Raw genomic sequence first — 21,470 nt, 5'->3', positions numbered from 1 at the left:
ATGCATTTGAATAGGTGACAGCTGTCACTTAGCATCTAAAATTAATATACTTTTTATTTATTTAATCAACATTTTTTTTATTATTTTTTCTTTACACCTATTAAGTCTTATTTATTATTAAAATCTTTAATAAAAATAAATTAAATACTTGGTTTAAAACAACACCAAAAAATTTTGAGTTGGGTTTAAAGACTGTTAGCTTATCTTAATATTGCTTGGTTTCCAGAAGTTTTTCTAATTTGGATAGGTATATCATGATTATCTACTGTTTCTACAAAAATTGGATTGTTTTTTATATATGTTTCTATACAGTCAATTTGGGAGTTTTATCGGGTATTGTATGGTAGCTGAGGCATATGCCCTCCTTTCTCACGCAACTATCCTTTAAAAGAAAAGTTTATATATATATATATATATATATATATATATATATATATATATATATATATATATATAAAATAGATAATGCATTATTATGGTATAGTAATAATACAAACGCTCCTGTGCGTTTAAGAGTGTTCAATATTATTAAATAATAGATATTGAGCATAAATATATATATTTATATATTTATGAGTTCCATCAAAAGTTGTTTTTATTCATTTTATATATATATATATATATATATATATATATATATATATATATATATATATATATATATATATATATATACTACTGTGATCAAAAAGTAAGGTGAATTTTTTTATAAAATGAAAAATCTTTATTTATTCTTCCAAATCTGTATCGTCCCCCTCAAAATAATCCCTCCCGGCCCCAATGCACTTTTGCCAACGTTTTTTCCAGTCTTCGAAGCATGCCGAAAAGTCCTCGGTAGGGATAGCCTTCAATGCGCGTGCCGATTCACGTTGGATCTCTTCAATGGACTCAAAACGATTTCCCCGGAGTGGTCTCTTGAGCTTTGGGAACAGCCAGAAGTCACACGGTGCTAAGTCGGGCGAATACGGTGGTTGTGGAGCAACATGGGTAGAGTTTTTGGCGAAAAACTCACGAAGAACCAGTGCTGTGTGCGAAGGCGCATTATCGTGGTGCAAAATCCAAGAGTTATTGGCCCATAATTCCGGTCTCTTTTTGCGAATAGCTTCACGCAAACGTCGCATAACGTTTAAATAATATTCCTTGTTGACAGTTTGGCCAGTTGGAAGGAATTCGTAGTGCACGACACCACAATAATCAAAGAAAACTGTCAACATGACCTTGATTTTTGAGCGACTTTGACGTGGTTGCTTCGGTCTCGGCTCGCCTTTTTCACGGTATTCACTCGATTAATCGGTTGTTTCAGGGTAGTATGCGTAGACCCAAGTCTCATCGCCAGTAATAATTTGTTTGTAGACGTCTTGATAGTCAGAAAGCATTGCTTCACACGTTTTAACGCGACGCTCTTTTTCAAAGAAATTGAGAAATTTCAGCACCAAACGTGATTTGAGTCTTCTGAGGCCCAAATGATCCTTCAAAATCGCTTGCACTGATCCAAATGATATTCCAACCATGTCAACAAGGTCTCGAATGGTTAACCGACGATTTGCAAGCACCAATTCTTTGATTTTGTTGATGTGGCGATCATCAATCGAAGTCGATGGTCGTCCGGAGCGTTCCAAGTCATCAACACGTTCTCGGCCTTCTTTGAAGTCTTTGTACCACTTGTAAACATTTTTTTTGAGACATAGTCTCTTCACCGAAGGCCTTTTGCAACATTCGATACGTTTCAGCAGCAGAAATATCATTCCGCAAACAAAATTTAATAGCACTTCTTTGCTCAACAAAATTAGACATCGTGAAAATCGCCGAATGCACTTTTGGTACTTCAGAAACAAGCGTAAACAAAAAAAAAATAATTATGAGTTTGACATGTAATTTGGCGCAAATGCTAATGACATTCCTACCAACTTAAAAATAAAAAAGATTGGACGATTCGAATAAGGCCGGAAGTTTAAATTAAAAATTCACCTTACTTTTTGATCACAGTAGTATATATATATCGATCCTCCAGAACCATAGGGGAACATGTCCAAAATTTCCAAAAATGAATTTATGTTGGCAATACTTTAAAAACACTCATAACTTTCAGTTCCACGCAGGACCAACTCTCCTTCGCCTATAACAGTTATAGGCAAAGGAGAGTCGGTTCTGTGTGGAACTAAAAGTTATGAGTGTTTTTAATGTATTGCAAACATAAATTCAGTTTTCGAAATTTCGGACTTGTTTCCCAATGGTTCTGGGGGATCGATATTTATGTATATATATATATATATATATATATATATATATATATATATATATATATATATATATATATATATATATATATATATATATATATATACACACACACACACACATATATATATCACATCTAAGGTGGCATTGTTTGCTGATGATACTACCATTTATTCTTGTCGCGATAAGAAGCCAACACTCTGTAATTGCTTGGAGGGGGCATATGAGCTTTAAAAGGATCTCACTTCTGCTACAGCTTGGGGCTCACAGTGCCTGGTGAACTTTAATTCAGATAAAACTCAATTTTTTTCAGCCAATCGTTATTGCAATAGTTTAGATCTTCTTATATTTATGAATGGTGATGTACTCGATGAGTCATCTACTCTTCATCTTCTCAGATTAACTCTTACTTCCAATCTTTCTTGGAAACCATATATCAAATCAGTTGCAAAATTAGCATCTGCTAACATAGCATCTCTTTATCGAGCTTGTCACTTTCTTACTTTGGATTCTATTCTCTATCTCTATAAATCTCAAATCCCGCCTTGTATACTGTTGCCATATCTGGGGCGGTTCTTCTAATGATGCCCTTTCTCTTTTAGACAAGGTGCAAAAACGCATTGTAAACATAGTTGGACCTGCTCTTGCAGCCAACCTCCAACCATTATCACATCGTCGTAATGTTGCTTCTCTTTCTCTTTTCTACAAATACTATAATGGGCACTGCTCTAAAGAGCTAGCGTCTCTAGTGCCATCTACTAAAATTCATTCTCGTGTTACTCATCATTCAATTAAGTGTCATCCTTTTTCTGTGACTGTTCCTAAGTGCTCAAAAAACACTTATTCGTCTAGTTTTTTTCCTCGAACATCAGCTCTGGAATTTGCTTCCTTCATCTTGCTTTCCGGATTCATATAATTTGCAATCCTTTAAGTCATCCGTCAATCCTTATCTTGCTCTACAATCTTCATCTTTTTTCTTTCAGTAACTTCCAACTTTAATTAGTGGCTGCCTGCAGCCTTGTTGGAAGCGAAGATGTTTTAAAATATATATATATATATATATATATATATATATATATATATATATATACAATACTGTTAAGATTTAACATCATGTTAAATCTTTTACAGATAAAACAAGAAAGTTAGCTTTAAATAAGCTGAGATTTTTAACTTCCACTGTTTCAATTGGTAATTTGTTCCAGAATTTGACTGTTCAATTTGTAAAAAAAACTCACGATTTCGATTTAAATATTTCTTTTCTGTAAATAAATAATGTTTGTTACCTTGAATGTATAAAGATGGACCTGAAAATTTAAAAGAGCATGGATATTGAGGGGGTATTTTACAAGTTATTTTTTCTATATCACTAGCTGATCAGACCCTTAAAAATATGGGTCTTTGTAAGTCTATTGCTCGTTTACCTTTTTTCTTCTTCCTGGCTTTCGGGACCCTTAAATCATAGTTCTTTACCAAACTGACCATTTTTATACTTATCTATTCCACACCTATCATTTCTAAATCTATTCTTTGTTACCTTTTCTGCATACATAGAACTTATAAAAAATTTATAAGTAGGTTTTTTTTTTTTTCTTAAAGCATATCATTAATAGCTCATTGGTATAGTGCTTTGTCATCAGTTTTGTTTTTGCACGTTTAAGACCTCCCCTTAGCGTAATTAATTTTTTTTAATGTTGCTTATATATTTATTTTGCTTATATATTTATGTTGCTTATATATTTATGTTGCTTATATATTTATAGCAAAAAAGTAATATTAAAGCAACAGTTTTCTAATTGTTAAAATAAAATTCAAAAGTTTTATTTTATAGATTAATTTAGGATTGTTCCATACACTGTACTATAATATAGAACTATAATCATAGACCATTAAAAATTATTACTATAAAATGCCTATTTAAAACTATTACTATAAAATGCCTATTTAAAAAAAGCCACATAAATTTAGCTTAGTGATGTCAGTTTGTAGCAAAAAACTTTAAAATGCCAAGTTCGCTTTTGCATTTATCTTACATTTTTTGATTAATTTTAGTTATGGTGCTCAGAATTGCTTAAAAAGATATACAACTGGTACAGATATATTATTTCCCGTATAATATTTATTTATTACAAAAGCAATATCAACCCTTGGATTTAGGAAAAATGAGGTCGGCAATAATTTACCGACCTCAATCTTTAAAAGGTCAGCATCAGATGGGCAAAAAAAGTTTTATACAAAGGTCTTACCATAAAATATAGAAACGAGGTTGGCAGTTTTTTGCTGACCTCAAATGTTTTAAGGTCGGCATTGCCGAATGCTGACCCTAATTCCGATCGTTGCAATATATAAATAGTTTTAAAGAAATAATATAGTAATTATTATATTTATTTTTTATCAGAATCCCTTAAAAATATATTCTATATATTTTCAATATATGATATTTTCCTGAAAAATTTAAAATCTTATTTCTAAATTTTTAAGTAAAATTTGTTAATTCTGTAAAATTTGATATAAAATTTAATTATTTTAACTTGAAGTTTAAATGTTAGATATTAGACTTTCGTTCACATAAAAAAAATAAAAATCATTACAGATTGTGGTTTCAAAAGAAATACCTAGGGCTTTTTAAAATAAAAAATAGTTTTATTTACACATTTATAAACAAAACACAGCAATTTTCAATAGTTTTTAATTCTACTCGAGTCAATATTGAACAAATATGTCATCTGATAAATCTAAAAAAAATAATCGAATTAAAAAAAGGAAAAGTACATCACTTTAACTGGAAATCAATTTATTTATTCATAATAACAAAACAAAATAAATGTAAAAAAGTTTACTAAAAAAATTCAGTTTACTAAAAAATTCAGTTTACTAAAAAATTCAGTTTACTAAAAAAATTCAGTTTACTAAAAAATTCAGTTTACTAAAAAATTCAGTTTACTAAAAAAATTCAGTTTACTAAAAAATTCAGTTTACTAAAAAATTCAGTTTACTAAAAAAATTCAACTACACCTGCATCATAAATTGACAGTTTAGATTAACCAAGTACAAAAATACTAATTTTCTCATAGCTTTTTCTCCTAATATTGTACATTCTACAGGATCCACACTCTCTATTAAAAAAAAAAAAAGTTGAGCTTTTGGCCTAAATATTAGCCCACACCTTATGAGATGTAGCTTTATCCATTCTGCAATATGCTCTGTTTTATTCGTTCTGCAATATGCTAAATAAGCATATCTAAAATAAATAAAAAATTATATGATTAAAAAAAGTAAAAACATATCATCACTACAAACTAATTTACCTTTTGCTGATATTTTTTTCTTGAGCATTGATAAAAATAGTCAAAATCTAAAAGAAAAGACATTTATTGCAAAGACAGTTACACAAAAGAACAAACACTTATAAGCAATCAGTCCAAAAAAATTTTGTAATTTGACCAAAAAATAAAATTATTTTTACTTTGATTGCGACAAACTAATTTCTTTTTAACTATTATACATAACTATATAATAGTTAAAAAGAAATTAGTAAAACTATATAACTAGCTAATGATCAACATAGTAAATTTAAAAAAATACTAAAGTTTACTAAGTTAAAACCATACTTTAACAGTAAACAAACAAAGAGTAGACAAACAAACAGTAAACAAACAAACAGTAGACAAACAAACAGTAGACAAACAAACAGTAAACAAAGTAAATTTATGATAGTTATTAGAGCACCAAAAGGAAAACTAAAGAAATAAAAAAATTAATAAAGATGAGATAATAAAGCTAAAATTATATAAACAAACAAAGAATATATAAAAAAAGCATATAGCAAAATGTTTATTTTTATTAGAAATAGGATATTTTTAATTAAAAACATTAATACTTTCATGAACAGATAAAGACATCAAAAAGTACATACACTGTAAAAAAATTTTTTACATTCAAATTACTTATTAGATACCCCCTAATTCAGTGATAGTTGTTAATTATTATGAATATTATTAACTGCAATTTGATGTATTCACAAAATCTAACTGAAAATAAAATGTTATTTTGACATGGAGAATCATCAATACCGTCACAGCAGCAAATCATTATAATATTTTGCATGTTCTGCTAAAATTTTGATGGTGTTAGTGTAGAAACAGAAGTTATGTTTTTGTTAACAAAATTTTTGTATAAACATAACTTTATATTGAAAAAAAGGAAACAAAATTAGTTGTTTTTTTACAAATTTATATATTTTCAAGCAAAATTTAACAAAAAAGATTAATAAAAATATACATATTAAACTAAACACATTACCTACATCTTCTATTTGTAGATTCTTCTATTTTACCCTGCCCACTCTAACTCCACCCAATTTGCTCTCAGTAATGATAATCCCTTTCCCTTTAATGAAATAAAGTAAATATTTTCCCCTATTATGGGCCCTTTTATGGTTTTATGAAAATATTAAATTTTTTCAAAATTAATTTTAAAGATGAAGATAAATTAGAAATTAAAACCAACAATATGTAATAAGCTATGTTACTAAAATTAAAATAACAATTAAATATCGTTATTCCATTTTAAACATTTTGTACAAAATGTTGAATTAGAAACTAAAAAAAAAAAACATGTAAATTTTTTAAGAAGTAAATTCAAAAGATTCTTTATAAGTAAATTTAACTTTATAAAATCGAACTATCACCATCAAACAATAACATTGTAAGTAATTAGATTCATATAAAACATGATTGAATATCCAACATAAAATTATTTAAAACCAATAAAAAATAAAAAGTAACTTGCTTACTTTTAAAACATGGTCATCTTTAGCTTTTATATAATTAACAGCCTGTCAAGATACAATATTAATACATTACCTACAAAACATGCTTCATTAAAACAATAAAAAATTAAATTTTAGAAACTTTAAAAACAGATTAAAAAGTTAAAAAGCGCATACTATTTATAAATAAAAGTATATTCAAAAATTATATTATTTATGATAATGATAATAGAAGATTGAACGATATTTCATTTGCTGTTTCTCAAGCATTATCAGTTAAAGTCGTCCGAGTTGACTTTTTATAATTTTTAAAAATTTTGATTTACATAAAATGGTGTATTGTAAATATTAAATTCAAATTTTCAATTATGTTCTTAAAAAAAACATATTTTTTAAACCCCCATTACTGTTTATAAAAAGTAAAGGTCGCAGCGTGGCAAGTTCAAATCATCGGCTTACTTTTTAATTTTTGTTACTTAAAAAGCAAAGCAAGACAATTTTATAGTTCTATAGATTTTTATATTATATGTTATATACTTATTTTCCTTGCACAAACTCAACTTAGTCGTAGAACACGTGAAATGTAAAACTAAAATCTCAATCATGACACATACGCAACAAACTTCCCCCCTTTTTTTGAAATTTTCAGAATTTTCAGCTTTTTTAAAAAAAAATTTGTTTGTTAAATGTTATAATATCGTTACATATCTTTGTATAAAATCTCTAAAAAACTTATGCAATATTTTCAAATACAAAATTCTCTTGAAGTTTAAAACGTTTGTTCACAATTTTTTATAAAACCAAGTACTGCAACTTTTTCTTGCCATTTCCTCGGTTGCAATGGCTGCCAAGGGTTTCGTGTCAAACATGCTCAAAAGGGCACTACTACTATTAAGTTTGCCAATAATATATAGAGATAATACCAGTTGTACATATGTATGACATCTCCTTGTATTCTTCGTTACTTCAAAGATGTCAATTTCAATATATTCTAGTCTTTTGTTGTATAATAGATGATATAGCTCAGATACAGATTTCATTATATGTTTTTGATTTTTTTCTAATATGTTTATATCTTTTTCAAGATAAGGACTCCATACCTGTATTACAAATTCTAAATGTGGGCATATTTAACTGCAATACAGCAATTTTATTAATTCACCATCTTTATACTTAAACAATTTGCATATTATACCAAATTTATATTTTGCAATAGATGAATCAATTTTAATTTGTGGCTCCTATTTTAAGTCATTTGAAATTAATACGCCTGTGCATCTGTTTTATTATTAACTTCAGCTATTACTTTAAAATCATCTGCATACAACAAAAGTTGGTTTGCAAGTTGACTTGAAAGATCATTGATGTATATTAAAAATGCAATTGGACCAAGCACAGAACCTTGTGGTGCACCGCTTACTATGTCCACACTTGATGATACACTTTCTCCAAGTACAACTCTTAGCTTCTCATCAGTTAAAAAAGAAATTATCCACTTTAACAACCGATGTAAAGCCATATGCTTCAAGTTTTAGTGCTAATCTACTATGTAAAACTTGGCTATCAGCGCCTATCTCCTTAAATGCCATTAAAACAGCCCCATTATTATCCAATTCTTTTTCATTAATATCAAGTTTGTTTGACTCTGTTATGCCAAATATAACAACATTTTTTTCTTTATGTTTTATATCATTTTGCTCAACTGTCATTGCACTAATAACATCAACTGCCGGAATATTAGGTTTGTTTGCCATTTTAAAAAGGCTACTAAAACTTTATATTGGATTTTCTTCTGACATAGTAGAATTTTTTTCTAAATTCTTGACCTTTTTCTTAAATGCATTGTTTTCAACTTTAACTAAACTTAATTGAATCTCCAAAATTTTAATCTTCTCTTGATGTTCTTTGATCTTGCAATTTCTCTTTGACTTGTTTCATTAACTCAGCAATTTCAGAACTATTTTTTTGAACCAACTTAATACAATATATAAGTTTCCAGATTTTTATTTGAATAGTTAAAACATGTCTAATAACTATGTAACTTGCGTGCTTCTTTTGTATGTGCATGCGTGCTTATTGTTTTTTAATAGTTAATCTTAAACTTTTATATATTTTTTATACTTGAAGTTAATAATCCACAAATACAAAATATTATTTACTGTGGTTGTGGTTGATTTGTATTGTGAAAATACTTCTGCACTTCAATCACATGTTTAATTACATCTGGGTGTGTTACTTCCTTTTTTAAAAGATTTAAATAATGTTCAAAACACCCATATAATAAAAGATTTGTATAAATTTCTTTGTAAAAATCTCTTTTTTTTTATCTTATTTTCATTATTTGTTACCACAGTGAATACTTCGTTGTGGGTTTCCTTAAGATCTTTAATGACATTAAAAAAAGTATGTTACAATACTTAGTTGTTTTTTTATTTAATGCACAATCAGTTATGCATAAAGTTTAGACTTTAATCCATGCACTGTAAGCAATAATCAGATCATATGCACTGTAAGCAATAATCAGATCATTAGTAACACAACTCTATCCATCTTACATAATCGTTTTCTCATATTTGGTAAGTTGATCCAGTGCCACGGCTAATGGATCAACTTACCCAATATGAGAAACCCCCCCCCCCCCCTACTTCAAAAAAAACAAAAACTTGTCATTAGGGCCCTAATTTATTTTTTTAATTTCTATCATTACGCCTTAGTGTGTGTGTGATCTTGTATGTTATTTAGGTACATGGAATGAATAACCATAATTAATATAACTAAAACCTTATTAAATAAAATTTCCAGTAAAAAAGTAAAGTCTGGTTTATTAAATTTAGTTTAATAAATAGATAGTTTAAAATTGATAATATTGAATAGAGTTTTTGGAGCCCACCAGTGCAATTATCTAAGCTATGAGTGAGTATTTTGAAATAAAGATAATATACATATAGAAAATAGGAAAAAGTTTGAAAGCTAACATGAAAAAGTTTTTTCTAACAGTTATTCTGTGACTTTGTACAAAGCGAAATAACTTATTTATCCATTAGATTAATAATGAGTATATAATAATTGTTTGTCTATAAACTCCTTTAGGTGTTTTTAGATAAAGTTTTTATTACTTTGGGTTTTTTTTATCCACTTTTGTTTTTTGTATGATGACATAAGTTAAAAACAAATAATAATTTTATAATCACCAGCACTTTTAGATGTTTTTAGATAAAAAGTCATTCCGTATGAAATTCTTTTCAAATTTTAAATTTTAACTATCGCAGATTTTGTAAAAAAATAAATCCTGAAGTTTTTAGCTTGATTAACCAACCTGTCAAAAGTTATATTTGAATCAATATTAACTAAGAAATTTATATTTCCAAGAAATTTAAGTTTCTAGAACTCATTATAGATTTTTGACTTTATCTTGTAAATAAAGAAGATTTTCTCCTGAAATGGATTATTTGGTTAAAATACTATAACTATACAAAATTTCAAGCGATAACCTCTTTTATTTATAAAGTTATGGTTTGTCAAAAATCAACAAATTCTACTGTAAATTTCAGATATTCAAGTTTTGGTTATAAAACATTATTCATCCGTTCATAACTTTTAAGCAGATCAAGTTCAAATTTTATGGATTATGTTTTGTTTGTTGTTGTTGTTTTTTTCATAAAATATGTGGGTAGTTGAAGTTCGAAGCAAATCTGAGGTGCTATCCTGGAGCCATTTGATATGGAATGACCCAAAAGTTATTTATTTTAGGTTTCTTTTTTTTTAACCTTTTTGATTTTAGGTATGCATAAGAGAAACTTTTGTAAACAAATTTAAAGACACATTTTTTTTTAAAAAAAAACTTAAAAAACTTTTATGAAATCTGTTCTAAAATTTATATAGCTGTATCTTTTGAGTATCAAAATTTATTTTGATGAAATTTATTTATAAATTATGATGAAAATCTTTTGATAAAAATTGAAATCTGTTTATAAATATATATAATATACATAAGAGACACAATTATGTTAGTGTTATTATTTTCAGCAAGGTAATGTTTGGTTAGGATTTGTTTAAATCAGTTGCTAAATGATATTTTCGGGTAAAACATCATTTAGCAAACATATGTTCTTTAAAAAGAAAATATTAGTTTGTGTAGCTCATGCTTCTTATAAAATTGTATGTTAATGATAAATAATTTCATTTGGATAATTTTACATAATGAGACTATACAAGATCAATGAGACTATATCAAGATCTAAAAGCTTGACAACCTACTTTTTTTGTTGTTGCGGTAAACAACTAAGAACATTTGTTATAATGTCCTTAATACACTATAAGTTGACATTTTTTATGTTAATTTACGATAAAAACTAAAGTTATTTATTTGACAACTTTTTTTGTTGTTGCAGTAAACAAATAAGAACCTTTGAGGAGTGTATTTGCAAAACCTGATAATTCACTTCTTTTTAATTCCGATATATTGGTAAAAAAGTTTTTCAATTGGTTAAACTGATCAAAACCAGAAGATATAGTAGAAGGAATGTTTCAGACAAAAATTTAAAAATCATGCTATTATTATTTTATTTTAATTGAAAAATTAAAAAACGTTTTATCTGGTTTTGTTGTCTATTTTAATAATAAATATGAAGAGTTTAATTTAAATAGGTTCAGCAACTGCTTTTGCAGGTGGCAAGTTGTTTGGGGGCAGCAAAAAAAAAAAATTATTTAAATTAACTTAGATATTAAGTATCTCAATATCTAAGTTAATTTAAAGACTTTCATTTGAACCATAATGAAGGTCTCTAAAAAGTTACTGCCCCCTTTATTTGTTCCCCTTATCTTCTACAAAGACCAGATGAATGAGAGGGCAGTCAACCATATCTTTCTTTTTATTAAGAAATGACATAATTAGTTGCACTCTTCAAATAGGCCAGCAGGCAGATTATAGGGGCACTGGTTTCTAGTAACGCATTCAACCGCTGATAAATGAAAAATAGAGTTATTTAAAAATGCATTTTTGGTGTGAATTTGACAAGTTTTATAATGTTTGCATTTTCAGATAGTTGGATCTAATGGTCTTATATGCTGGTAATCTAAGATCAAAACAAAGTGTTTAAAAATTGACTTTTTTGGCGAATGGATATTTTGCTTTTAGATATAATTGAGTTCTAAACTGCAACAAGCTGCCTATATTTTGTCCACTTATTGCAGACAGTAGTACCTAATCAGAAAACTTATCTGTAAAGACTTTTGGATGAATAGTAAAGTGCTACAGTTTTATTTTGGCATATTTTAGCAAATTTAGGAATTTTTCCAAAGTTGAGGAGGTCATAATTTTTTTCTAATTTAATACAGGTTAATATAAACCACTTTTTTAAAGAGAACTATCCAGAAAATAATTCTAGAAAAAATGAGACACTTGTTATACAGCTCTAAAGTAGTCTGTTTTGACCATTTGTAAATCGAGGGGTGCCACTATGTCATTATTCTTAGGCTATATTTTCTGAACCGTTGTACTTGGAAGTCTGAAGTTTCAAATTTAACGTACCTACATAATGCACATAACAATACGTAAGAATCAGGAAAGTCAGAGATGGTGACACACAAAGTTTTCATCAACTAGGTTGAAATATAATGATTTGACCCAATATCACAAAAAAACATGTTAATTTAAGCTGAGAGAACAAAAAAAGGCAAAATTTATTAGAATGAGCAATTTTTTGAAATTTTAAAACATTTTAGGTTTAAATAATTATTTTTAAAAAGTATAAAAGGCTAGTATTAACATTTTTTATTTTTCTAATTTTGGGTATTTCATTATAATAAACGACAAACTGCGTCCGAAAAAAGATCAATCAGCGAATTAGTATCGCCCAAAGTTGTTTTAAATATTTACTTTAAGCAAACACATAAGACAATAAATTAAGTTATTCTTAAATTTAAAATATGCTTTAACCACTTATAATGTGTCATAAAAAACCAATTTTAAGCAGTTACACATACAAATTATTTTCTGTAAAACCTTTTTTCCGTGTGTTTTTCCTAATTTTTTAACCTAATAGTGGACAATTTCTTATTTGTAAAATCTCACGCAAGTCATGTGCGAATTGCTATTTAATTTTGTTTAAATGACAATATAAAAACACAAACTTTATTTAATCTTGGATCTGATCAATGTAAAAAAGTCTTGCGAATTTATTCTCTTTTAAAATAATATGTATTATTTCTTAGTGACTTTAAAATGACGATGATGATGTTAAAGTAAGTTTTTTTTTAATTCTTATCGTTTTTATTTTATTTCATAGAAAATTTTTAAATTACTAGTTTATGTTCTCCAATGAAAATGTCTAAATTATTAATCAAGATATTTTCAAATTTTAAACGTGATTTAAAGTCATTTTATAAAATGCAATCAAAAAATTTGATCATGAAATATCACAAATATTTTTTTACCGGTTGCGGTAGTTACAATATACTACAATATCTATTAGCAATACGAATTTCCTTTGTTTTGTTCGAATTTCAAAAGATTTTTAAAGTTCGATGATCAATCAATCATATATATTCTGAAAATAAATTTTCACGGCTATTTACAAATAGTATTGAAAAATCTCAAGTAAATACCTTCAAAAAATAGTTTATTTATATGCAATTAATCTTAGTAATAATAATAATAATAATAATATTAATAATAGTAATAATAATAATAATAATAATAATAAAGTAATTATAATAATTTAAATAAATCGGTATAACTTTCCAAACATCAATCGTTTTTACATACAGAGTTACGGTTACAAACAGTAATAAACTGACAAAGCGTAACAACTAACGATGACATAAAAACGACTATTGCTAAAAAAAATATAAAGATTTAGTAAATATATTAATATAATCATAGTTGTTTTAATATAATAATCAAAATATTTGCAAATATTATAATCAAATAAATAAATACAATATAAACAGAAAAACACTGCCAAAATCAAAACAAAAGTTACAACAAACATTACAAACAAAACAAAAAATTACCTTTGACACAAAAAAACAACTAAGGATTAAAAAAGATAATAATAATACACGGTAGAATAAAACATATATAATAAATGGCTAAAATGAAAATAAAAACAAATTATATATAACTGTATAAAAATTTATATATAACTAAAAATAAATAATAACTAAAAAAAAATAAAAAATAAATGACTAACAAAAAATAGTAAAACTATATACGCTAAAAAACTGAAGAAAAATAAATAAATAATAAAATAAATAATCCTAAGAAATATATGAAAGAAAACTAAAGAAATATATGAAAAAATAATAAAAATCTTCATTTGCCGATCGAGGTTCCGATGTTTAAATAGTTTTTTTTCCTTTCTTTGCCATTCTTTTTATATATTTCATTCATTAACGTTTTTTTTTCACTTCTATTTTCATTACTTTTTTACTTAATTTCTTTCAGATATTTCTTTTTCTTTTCTTCTTTTAAAACATTTATTTATTCATTTATTTATTTATTTATCGAGTTTTAAAATGTCATTTTGTTATCTTTGTTTTATTAATTAACACTGGTAACAAAACTTCTTAAACTTCGTAAGTATATTTCATTATATATTTAATTATTTGTTTTTATTTTAAAAAGTTTTGTTTTGAAACTAAATTTAAACAAAAATAAACTTTACATAAATTTTTTTTATGAAATCACAAAAATAAACTTTACGTAAATTTTTTTTATAAAATCACAAGAGAAAAGTGCAAAAAAAAGTAAACAACTTCAGCTTATTCTTCTTAATATAATATATTAAAAAGAATAAGCTGATGTTTTTCACTTTTTTTGGAAATTAATTAATTAAAAAAAATTAAAATTAATTATTATAAAGTTTATATTATATATCGATAATAAGTATAGTATATATAGATCGAAATAAAACATTATTTTCAACATAACTCGGGTGTTATTTTATGGGTGTATTTTCAACAGACTGTATTTTTCACTGACTTTCTTTTCATCTTTGATTGACTTTCTTTTTTCTTTTATATTATTATTTTTTTTATTAGTATGAACTGTCCATTTAAATGAACATGTACCAACTGTTAATTTAACAGTAGGTACAATTTCATCTAAATTCAGTCATTATTCCAGAAAGTTCATTAAATTTTTTTTTGCTTACAACAGATGTTTAAATACGCCGAGAGCGTTAATTACTTTGGCTTAAGAATACACAATAATATTAAACATTTAAAGTTCATAAAAATACAATTTTATAAATGTATTTATAAAATGGTAAGTGTCGTGAAATAACTTTTTTTTTTCAGTGATAAAATTTATATTTGTAATATTTGTTTTAAAAATATTTTTACAAAAGAAATTTTAAACTTCATTGATTATATTATCGATTTTTATCTTATCTAAGTTTGTTGCTTTTTTATTTCTAAAATCATTTATGTTTTATAGCAACTATAAAACACATAAATGTTTGTACGTAGGGTAGCATCGTGAAAATCTGGATTTTAATAGTGGTAAGATCGTATAGGCTTCTTGGAGCGCCTTTAGGAACAAATTAAAAATAGGTTTGGTACTCTACGTAAAATCGGCACTTTGCTTCTCCGTAAAAATCGGATACCTGGTAACCATAGCTTTGTAGTTATGCTTTAACGATAAAATTATTGTTTATTATTGCGATTGTATGAATATTATATCAAATGTTTTTGTTATAAAATTTATCAATAATTACAAAGTATATACTGTTCTTAAAGCGCTTTTTTTTAAAAGTTTCCAATCAACGTCGAATTCGAAATACGAATTCGAAATCGAAGAACGAAATTAACAAATATTTAAACTCTTTGAGTTTTGTATAATTTATTCACACAACTTAATTTAAAATGATTGACGAAGGAGATTTTCGAAGTTCTAAATTTAAAATTACAAATTCGATTTGTAAAATCATTCATTTCACTCCAAATCTGTGTTCAAATAACGTTTGTTTTCTTGGTGTCTTATTACATTATGTGATTGAACATAAATTAATTTTTAAATTCATTTTCATTAATATTATAAATATGATTTTGTTTTATATTATTTTTAGTATGTTAGATTTATGATAAAATGAAATAATTTTGTTATAAAAATGTGATAAAAATTATGTTCAAACTAATGAAAGTTTTTTTTATAGTTTTTAATAAAGAATTATTATATTGAAAGTTTCATCGTTTTAATTTTTTTTATATACAATCCTAATTTAATATTAATGTAAAATATAATATTAATGTGTATAGTTTAATTTTTATTTATTTATGATCCTAATGTTTATATTAATGTATATAATATTGTGTAATGTATTTAATAATAATATTTTGTATATAATTTTTTAGTTATAATTTAATATAAATACATGTATTAATATCTAGATTATTTTAATGTATGTTATGTTTTATAATTTCGATTATTATTTAAATTATTATTTGTTTATTTTTATATAATATTTATTTTTTATTTAGATCTTCTACTTAAATTATCTCGTCAACGTGAAAATGAAAACGATTATCTACCTAAATTTGAACTTGAAACTTATTACGTTAATTTATTCATTGAATGTTTTTATGAAAGTCAATTATCATTTACTGATGAAATAAAATTAATCGTCGATGAACGAGAGTGGACGATTTCGATTCGCGATGGAAAAACTTCTTACAAAACTTCTTGTGAAAATTATTTCGTAAATCATTACATTAAATCTGGAAGAAAGTTATCGAAGTTATATGTAGATAAAAATATTTTAAGTGATGAAGAAAAAAATCTTATAGTTCAATGTTCAAGAAATGTTCGCAATGTCAACTTTTGGCGTCCAATTAAATTCGAAGGATTGAAACTGAAAGATAAGATTGAATGGTTGTGTATAAACATCTCAGATGATTTAATAACGAAAAAAGATTTTGAAGAAAATTTTCTTCCGTGGATTTATCTTTGTGAAGGATTAAGTCTTTACCTTCACGACGACATCGATTTCATTGAAGAGATTTATGAATGGATTCGTTGTTCGAATGTCAAGGAGTTGTGGATCGGCTACTGTGGAGAATATTTTGATAATCTCGATGAATTAAAAACTTATATAACACGAAAAAAAATTTTAATATCTTAAATAAAATATAAACAATAATTATAAATTAATTAACGAAATATTTAATATATTATTTTATAATTAAATGTTATATAAAATATACAAATTAATTTTAATAATATTTAAAAGTTTAATAATTTTTTATTATTAAAGGATGAAATAATTAATTTGTCTTAAAATATGTTAATAATAAACGATTATAATATATATATATATATATTTATTATTATTGTTATTATTATTATTATTATTATTATTATTGTTGTTGTTGATCATAATTTTATATTATAAATATTTATAGTTTTTATTTAATAATATAAATAATAATAACGTTGATATTATATTTTTTCAAAATGGATGTTTGAGTTTTTTCTTAAGTTTATTGTAATATAATTAACATTAATTATAATGTTTATTACATTGATCATGAAATATATAATTATAATTAATATAAATAAAAACTAGATTAACTTTTGTTATGATTTATTTATTTAATTATTTTAAATATTTTCCTGAGGTTTTAAAACTTCAAAAAATGTTTGTAAAGTTATATTGAAAATTTTTTGTTTAATGTTTTATGTATTTATTTTTATGTAATTTTGTATATATATAAATTTGTAATGAAAAATTAAAACTTTCGTTTTTGATTTACACAATCTAAATTAATGTTAATAAAAATTATTTTTAGATTTTAAAGTTTCCGCCATTTGAAAGATTTTTGTTGACAACGCAATAAAAATATTTGAATGTTTCTTTGAAGTTATTTTGTTCGAAAGTTGAATTTTCAATTAAATAACTGTTTACCGAAATATATACTTAAATATTAAATTATATATATATATATATATATATATATATATATATATATATATATATATATATATATATATATATATATATATATATATATATATATATATATATTTAAACAACTTTAAAATGTATTCTTAAAAGTTATACTATTTCTTTGATTGAAAAAGTTGAGCATTTTATTAAAAGAATTCGTTGGAAAGCCAATTTTTTCTTAAAACCAAATACAAACACAGATGATGTATAGTTATGATGGAGCAGAAATTTGTGAATTTTTTGGACTATATATTTTAGATTTATTCAGTAAAATAATCAATATAAAAGATTTAGGCCTTTATCGCGACGATGGTTTAATAATAATGCGTAAAAAATCTGGCCCACAGCTCAATAAAATTTGAAAAGATATAAAAAATTTTTTAAATATTGGTTTTCTTATCGAAATAAACATAAACTTAAAAATTGTGAATTTTCTTGATGCCACATTTAACCTCTCCGTAAATTCATATAAGCCTTTCAAAAAACCAAACGATGAATTATTGTATACTAATATCAACTCAAATCATCCACCCTGAGTTCTAAAACAAATCCTGAATTCGATTAATAACAGGCTAAACCAAAACTCCTTTAATGAAAATGTATTCAATTTCTCTAAATGAATCTTTGAAGAAAATTTTGAACTAAAATTTGACCCTGAAAAAAAGAATACAAAAAAGCGAATCAGAACTAGAAAGGTAGTTTGGTTCAACCCCCCATATAGCAAAAATGTTTCCACTAACATAAGAAAAGTGTTTTTAAAATTGGTCGATAAGCATTTCCCGTCCTCAAATAAATTACATAAAATTTATAATCGAAATACAATTAAAGTAAGCTACGGTTGCACAAAAAATTATTGGAAAGAATTATAAAGGGTCACAATAATGCTTTGTTAAACAAAAAAGAAATCCTAAATGAAAAAGCTACAGAAAATTGTAATTGTAAACAAAAAATTTATTGTCCAATGAGTGGAAGTTGTTTATCAAAAAATGTGGTATATAAATGTGATGTTTCCTCTAAGAATGTACCTGATAAGCAATATATTGGCATAACAGAGGGTGAATGGAAAAAACGTTTTGCCAATCATAAGCAATCTTTTAAAAATAAAAAATATTCAAAAGACACCTTGCTGTCAAAATATATATGGGAATCAAAAGGTAAATATATTGATGATTTTATACTGAATTGATCCATCCTTAAAGCAGCACCTGCATATAACAATATTTCCGAAAAATGTATACTATGCCAACAAGAAAAATTTGAAATGATTACTCATGCAAATAAATTAATCGTGCCTATATTTAGAATTAATTTCTAAATATAGGCACGAAAATAAGTTTCTCGTAAAGAACTATGAAAATAAATGAGCTCAAATAATAGTTACATTAAATCCCCTTTTGAAAAATATTTTTTTAAAAAAAGCATAAGTAATCATTTTAAAGAATTTTTTTTATAATAGTGTCAGCAAATTCCCTAAATGTGTGAAAATTTACAGTAGTTAAGACATTTGCGACTTCCTGTAATTTAATTTTTGATATAAATTGAAGTTTTATTAATTTGATCATTCATTTCTGCTGAGACTTTATTGATGAAACACAGTGTAAAATAAGAAAAATTTTTGTTAAGCGATTTTCTACTAATTTATATTGTCTCGAAGATCTTTTTTTATTCCACTCATCTTTTTGTCTTTATGGGCACTTCCACGCTCAAGCGAGTTATTTCGATAAAATGAATAAATAGATTCAAAGTAATTATTGGGTTTCCATATGTTTTAAAATTTTAATTAATTATGTTATTTTTTTGTTTTAAATTTCAAATTAAAGTCGTGCGTCATACTTTCTGTGTATATGGTAGCTAAACTACATTTTAATAAAAGCGTAAAATTGTCCCCGTAAGTAACGATAACTAATTTGATTTATAAATATATATAAATAGCTAAGACATTCTTTTGAATAATTTTATGCAGAATAATAACTACTTAATTCAATTTAAAAAGCCAATTTATGTTGGTTAAATATTTAGCTTGAAATATTCGACTGAAGCAAATTTAATGCAATGACACAACCGCGTAGATCAAAAACACGTGCATATTACGGGCAATTTTACTTGAGTTTAACACGTGTTTTTTCCACATTCCTTACGGAAATTTAATATAATACTACGTTTCTAACCATGAGCGAGAGGTTTTTTTAAACCGAGACGAGAAGTTAGTACTTCTTGTGAGGCCGAGAGCGAGACGAGAAATTTAACAATTTTTGAAAACAAATTTATTAAAATCCAAGAAAAAAAAAATGTAAACATGGTTTTGACAAACAGACACAAATGACATTTGTCAAATGTAAACAACTTTTTCAAATATTAATTCAGAATTTTTTTGCCAAACTTTTCCAACAAGACAATGTTTTCTCTGATTAAGATAATTTGTTCTACTTTTTCTGGGTGTAAGTTGTGTCTGGATGATCGGACGACATTTCCACCTGAGCTAACAACTCTCTCTGATTTAGTTGAACTTGCTGGAATAGCTAAAATTTGTCTAGCTAATAAAGAGAGTTCTAGCAATGTATTTGAATGCAATTTCCACCAATCAAGAATCGGAAAGTCTTTTTTGGTATCAGGGAGATATTCATACTGGCACATTTCGCTCAAAATAGGATTCAGTTCAGATATTGGCTCTTGTATTTCAAGTCTGACGTTTAACTTGCGCTTCAGTTTTGAATTAGGGGACAAATCTGCTGAAAGGACTCTGGCAACAGGTTGGCACTCAACATTATCCTTAACCTGTGAGGCTAACTATTCTTTTGTTGTTTAAAATTTTTTGAAGAGCTTCAAGTGAAGTCCCTATAAAGCAGGATTTAAGTAGTTTGCTGCAGCACTCAATAAGTTTCCAGTGTGACAAAGAGGAAATCTTTTCTCAATCCAGCTTTTCAAGTTTTTTTGCATACAAGACACCGTAGCCATTTTTTTCCAACCGTCTCAATAAATTGATCAATTTTGTCATGGATTAAAAAAGAGAATCGGCGACAGTGTTAATTGTTGGAATTGACTCAGCCGACCACGTTTCTGTAGCTTCTTTAAGTGGTGCCAAAATTTCTACTGCTCCCTCGATTGATTTTCACTGTGATGGTCTTTGAAGAAAAAATATCTTCATTTGCACATTAGCTGATAATTGCACTTTTTAGATGTAAGACAGAAGCCATGCAATCCAGTTCACTATTCCATCTTGTGTCAACAGATTGGCGTATCTGTCTAACATTGATTCCTTGAGCGTCTGATTCTGATTCAAGCAACTTAGCTGCAACTGTTGACTGGTGAGTTAAAGAAGCCAAATCTTTGCATGTTTGCGCATCATCCATTCCAGCAGTCATTCCAAATGAGTCTCGAACTGCACATTGCAAAATATGATTGTTGCACAAGTATTGGTCAAGGCGCTTTGACAATTTGACTGCAAGTTTCATGTTTCTTGCCTGGTCGTTCACGCAGTACATTGGCAAATCAGCAAGCAAATTTAGTTCTTC

The 21,470-nt window shown here is 26.1% G+C and overlaps 1 protein-coding gene across 1 annotated transcript in view; it reads left to right on the top strand.

Moving 5' to 3' along the window:
• LOC136075906 (uncharacterized) overlaps positions 1-17,252 on the top strand; it is a 43,889-nt gene extending 26,637 nt beyond the window's left edge. Inside the window, exon 6 of the mRNA XM_065789349.1 lies at positions 16,493-17,252. Coding sequence (XP_065645421.1) covers positions 16,493-17,133 — 641 coding nt within the window. The 3' untranslated portion in view covers positions 17,134-17,252. The remainder of the gene's footprint in view (positions 1-16,492) is intronic.
• The last annotated feature ends 4,218 nt before the right edge of the window (positions 17,253-21,470 follow it).

The sequence above is a fragment of the Hydra vulgaris genome, chromosome 02 (genome assembly GCF_038396675.1).
Source record: "Hydra vulgaris chromosome 02, alternate assembly HydraT2T_AEP".
NCBI classification, from domain to species: Eukaryota; Metazoa; Cnidaria; class Hydrozoa; order Anthoathecata; family Hydridae; genus Hydra; species Hydra vulgaris.
Note: the sequence above shows the minus strand (reverse complement) of the source record. Positions and strands in the feature narration are given on the sequence as shown.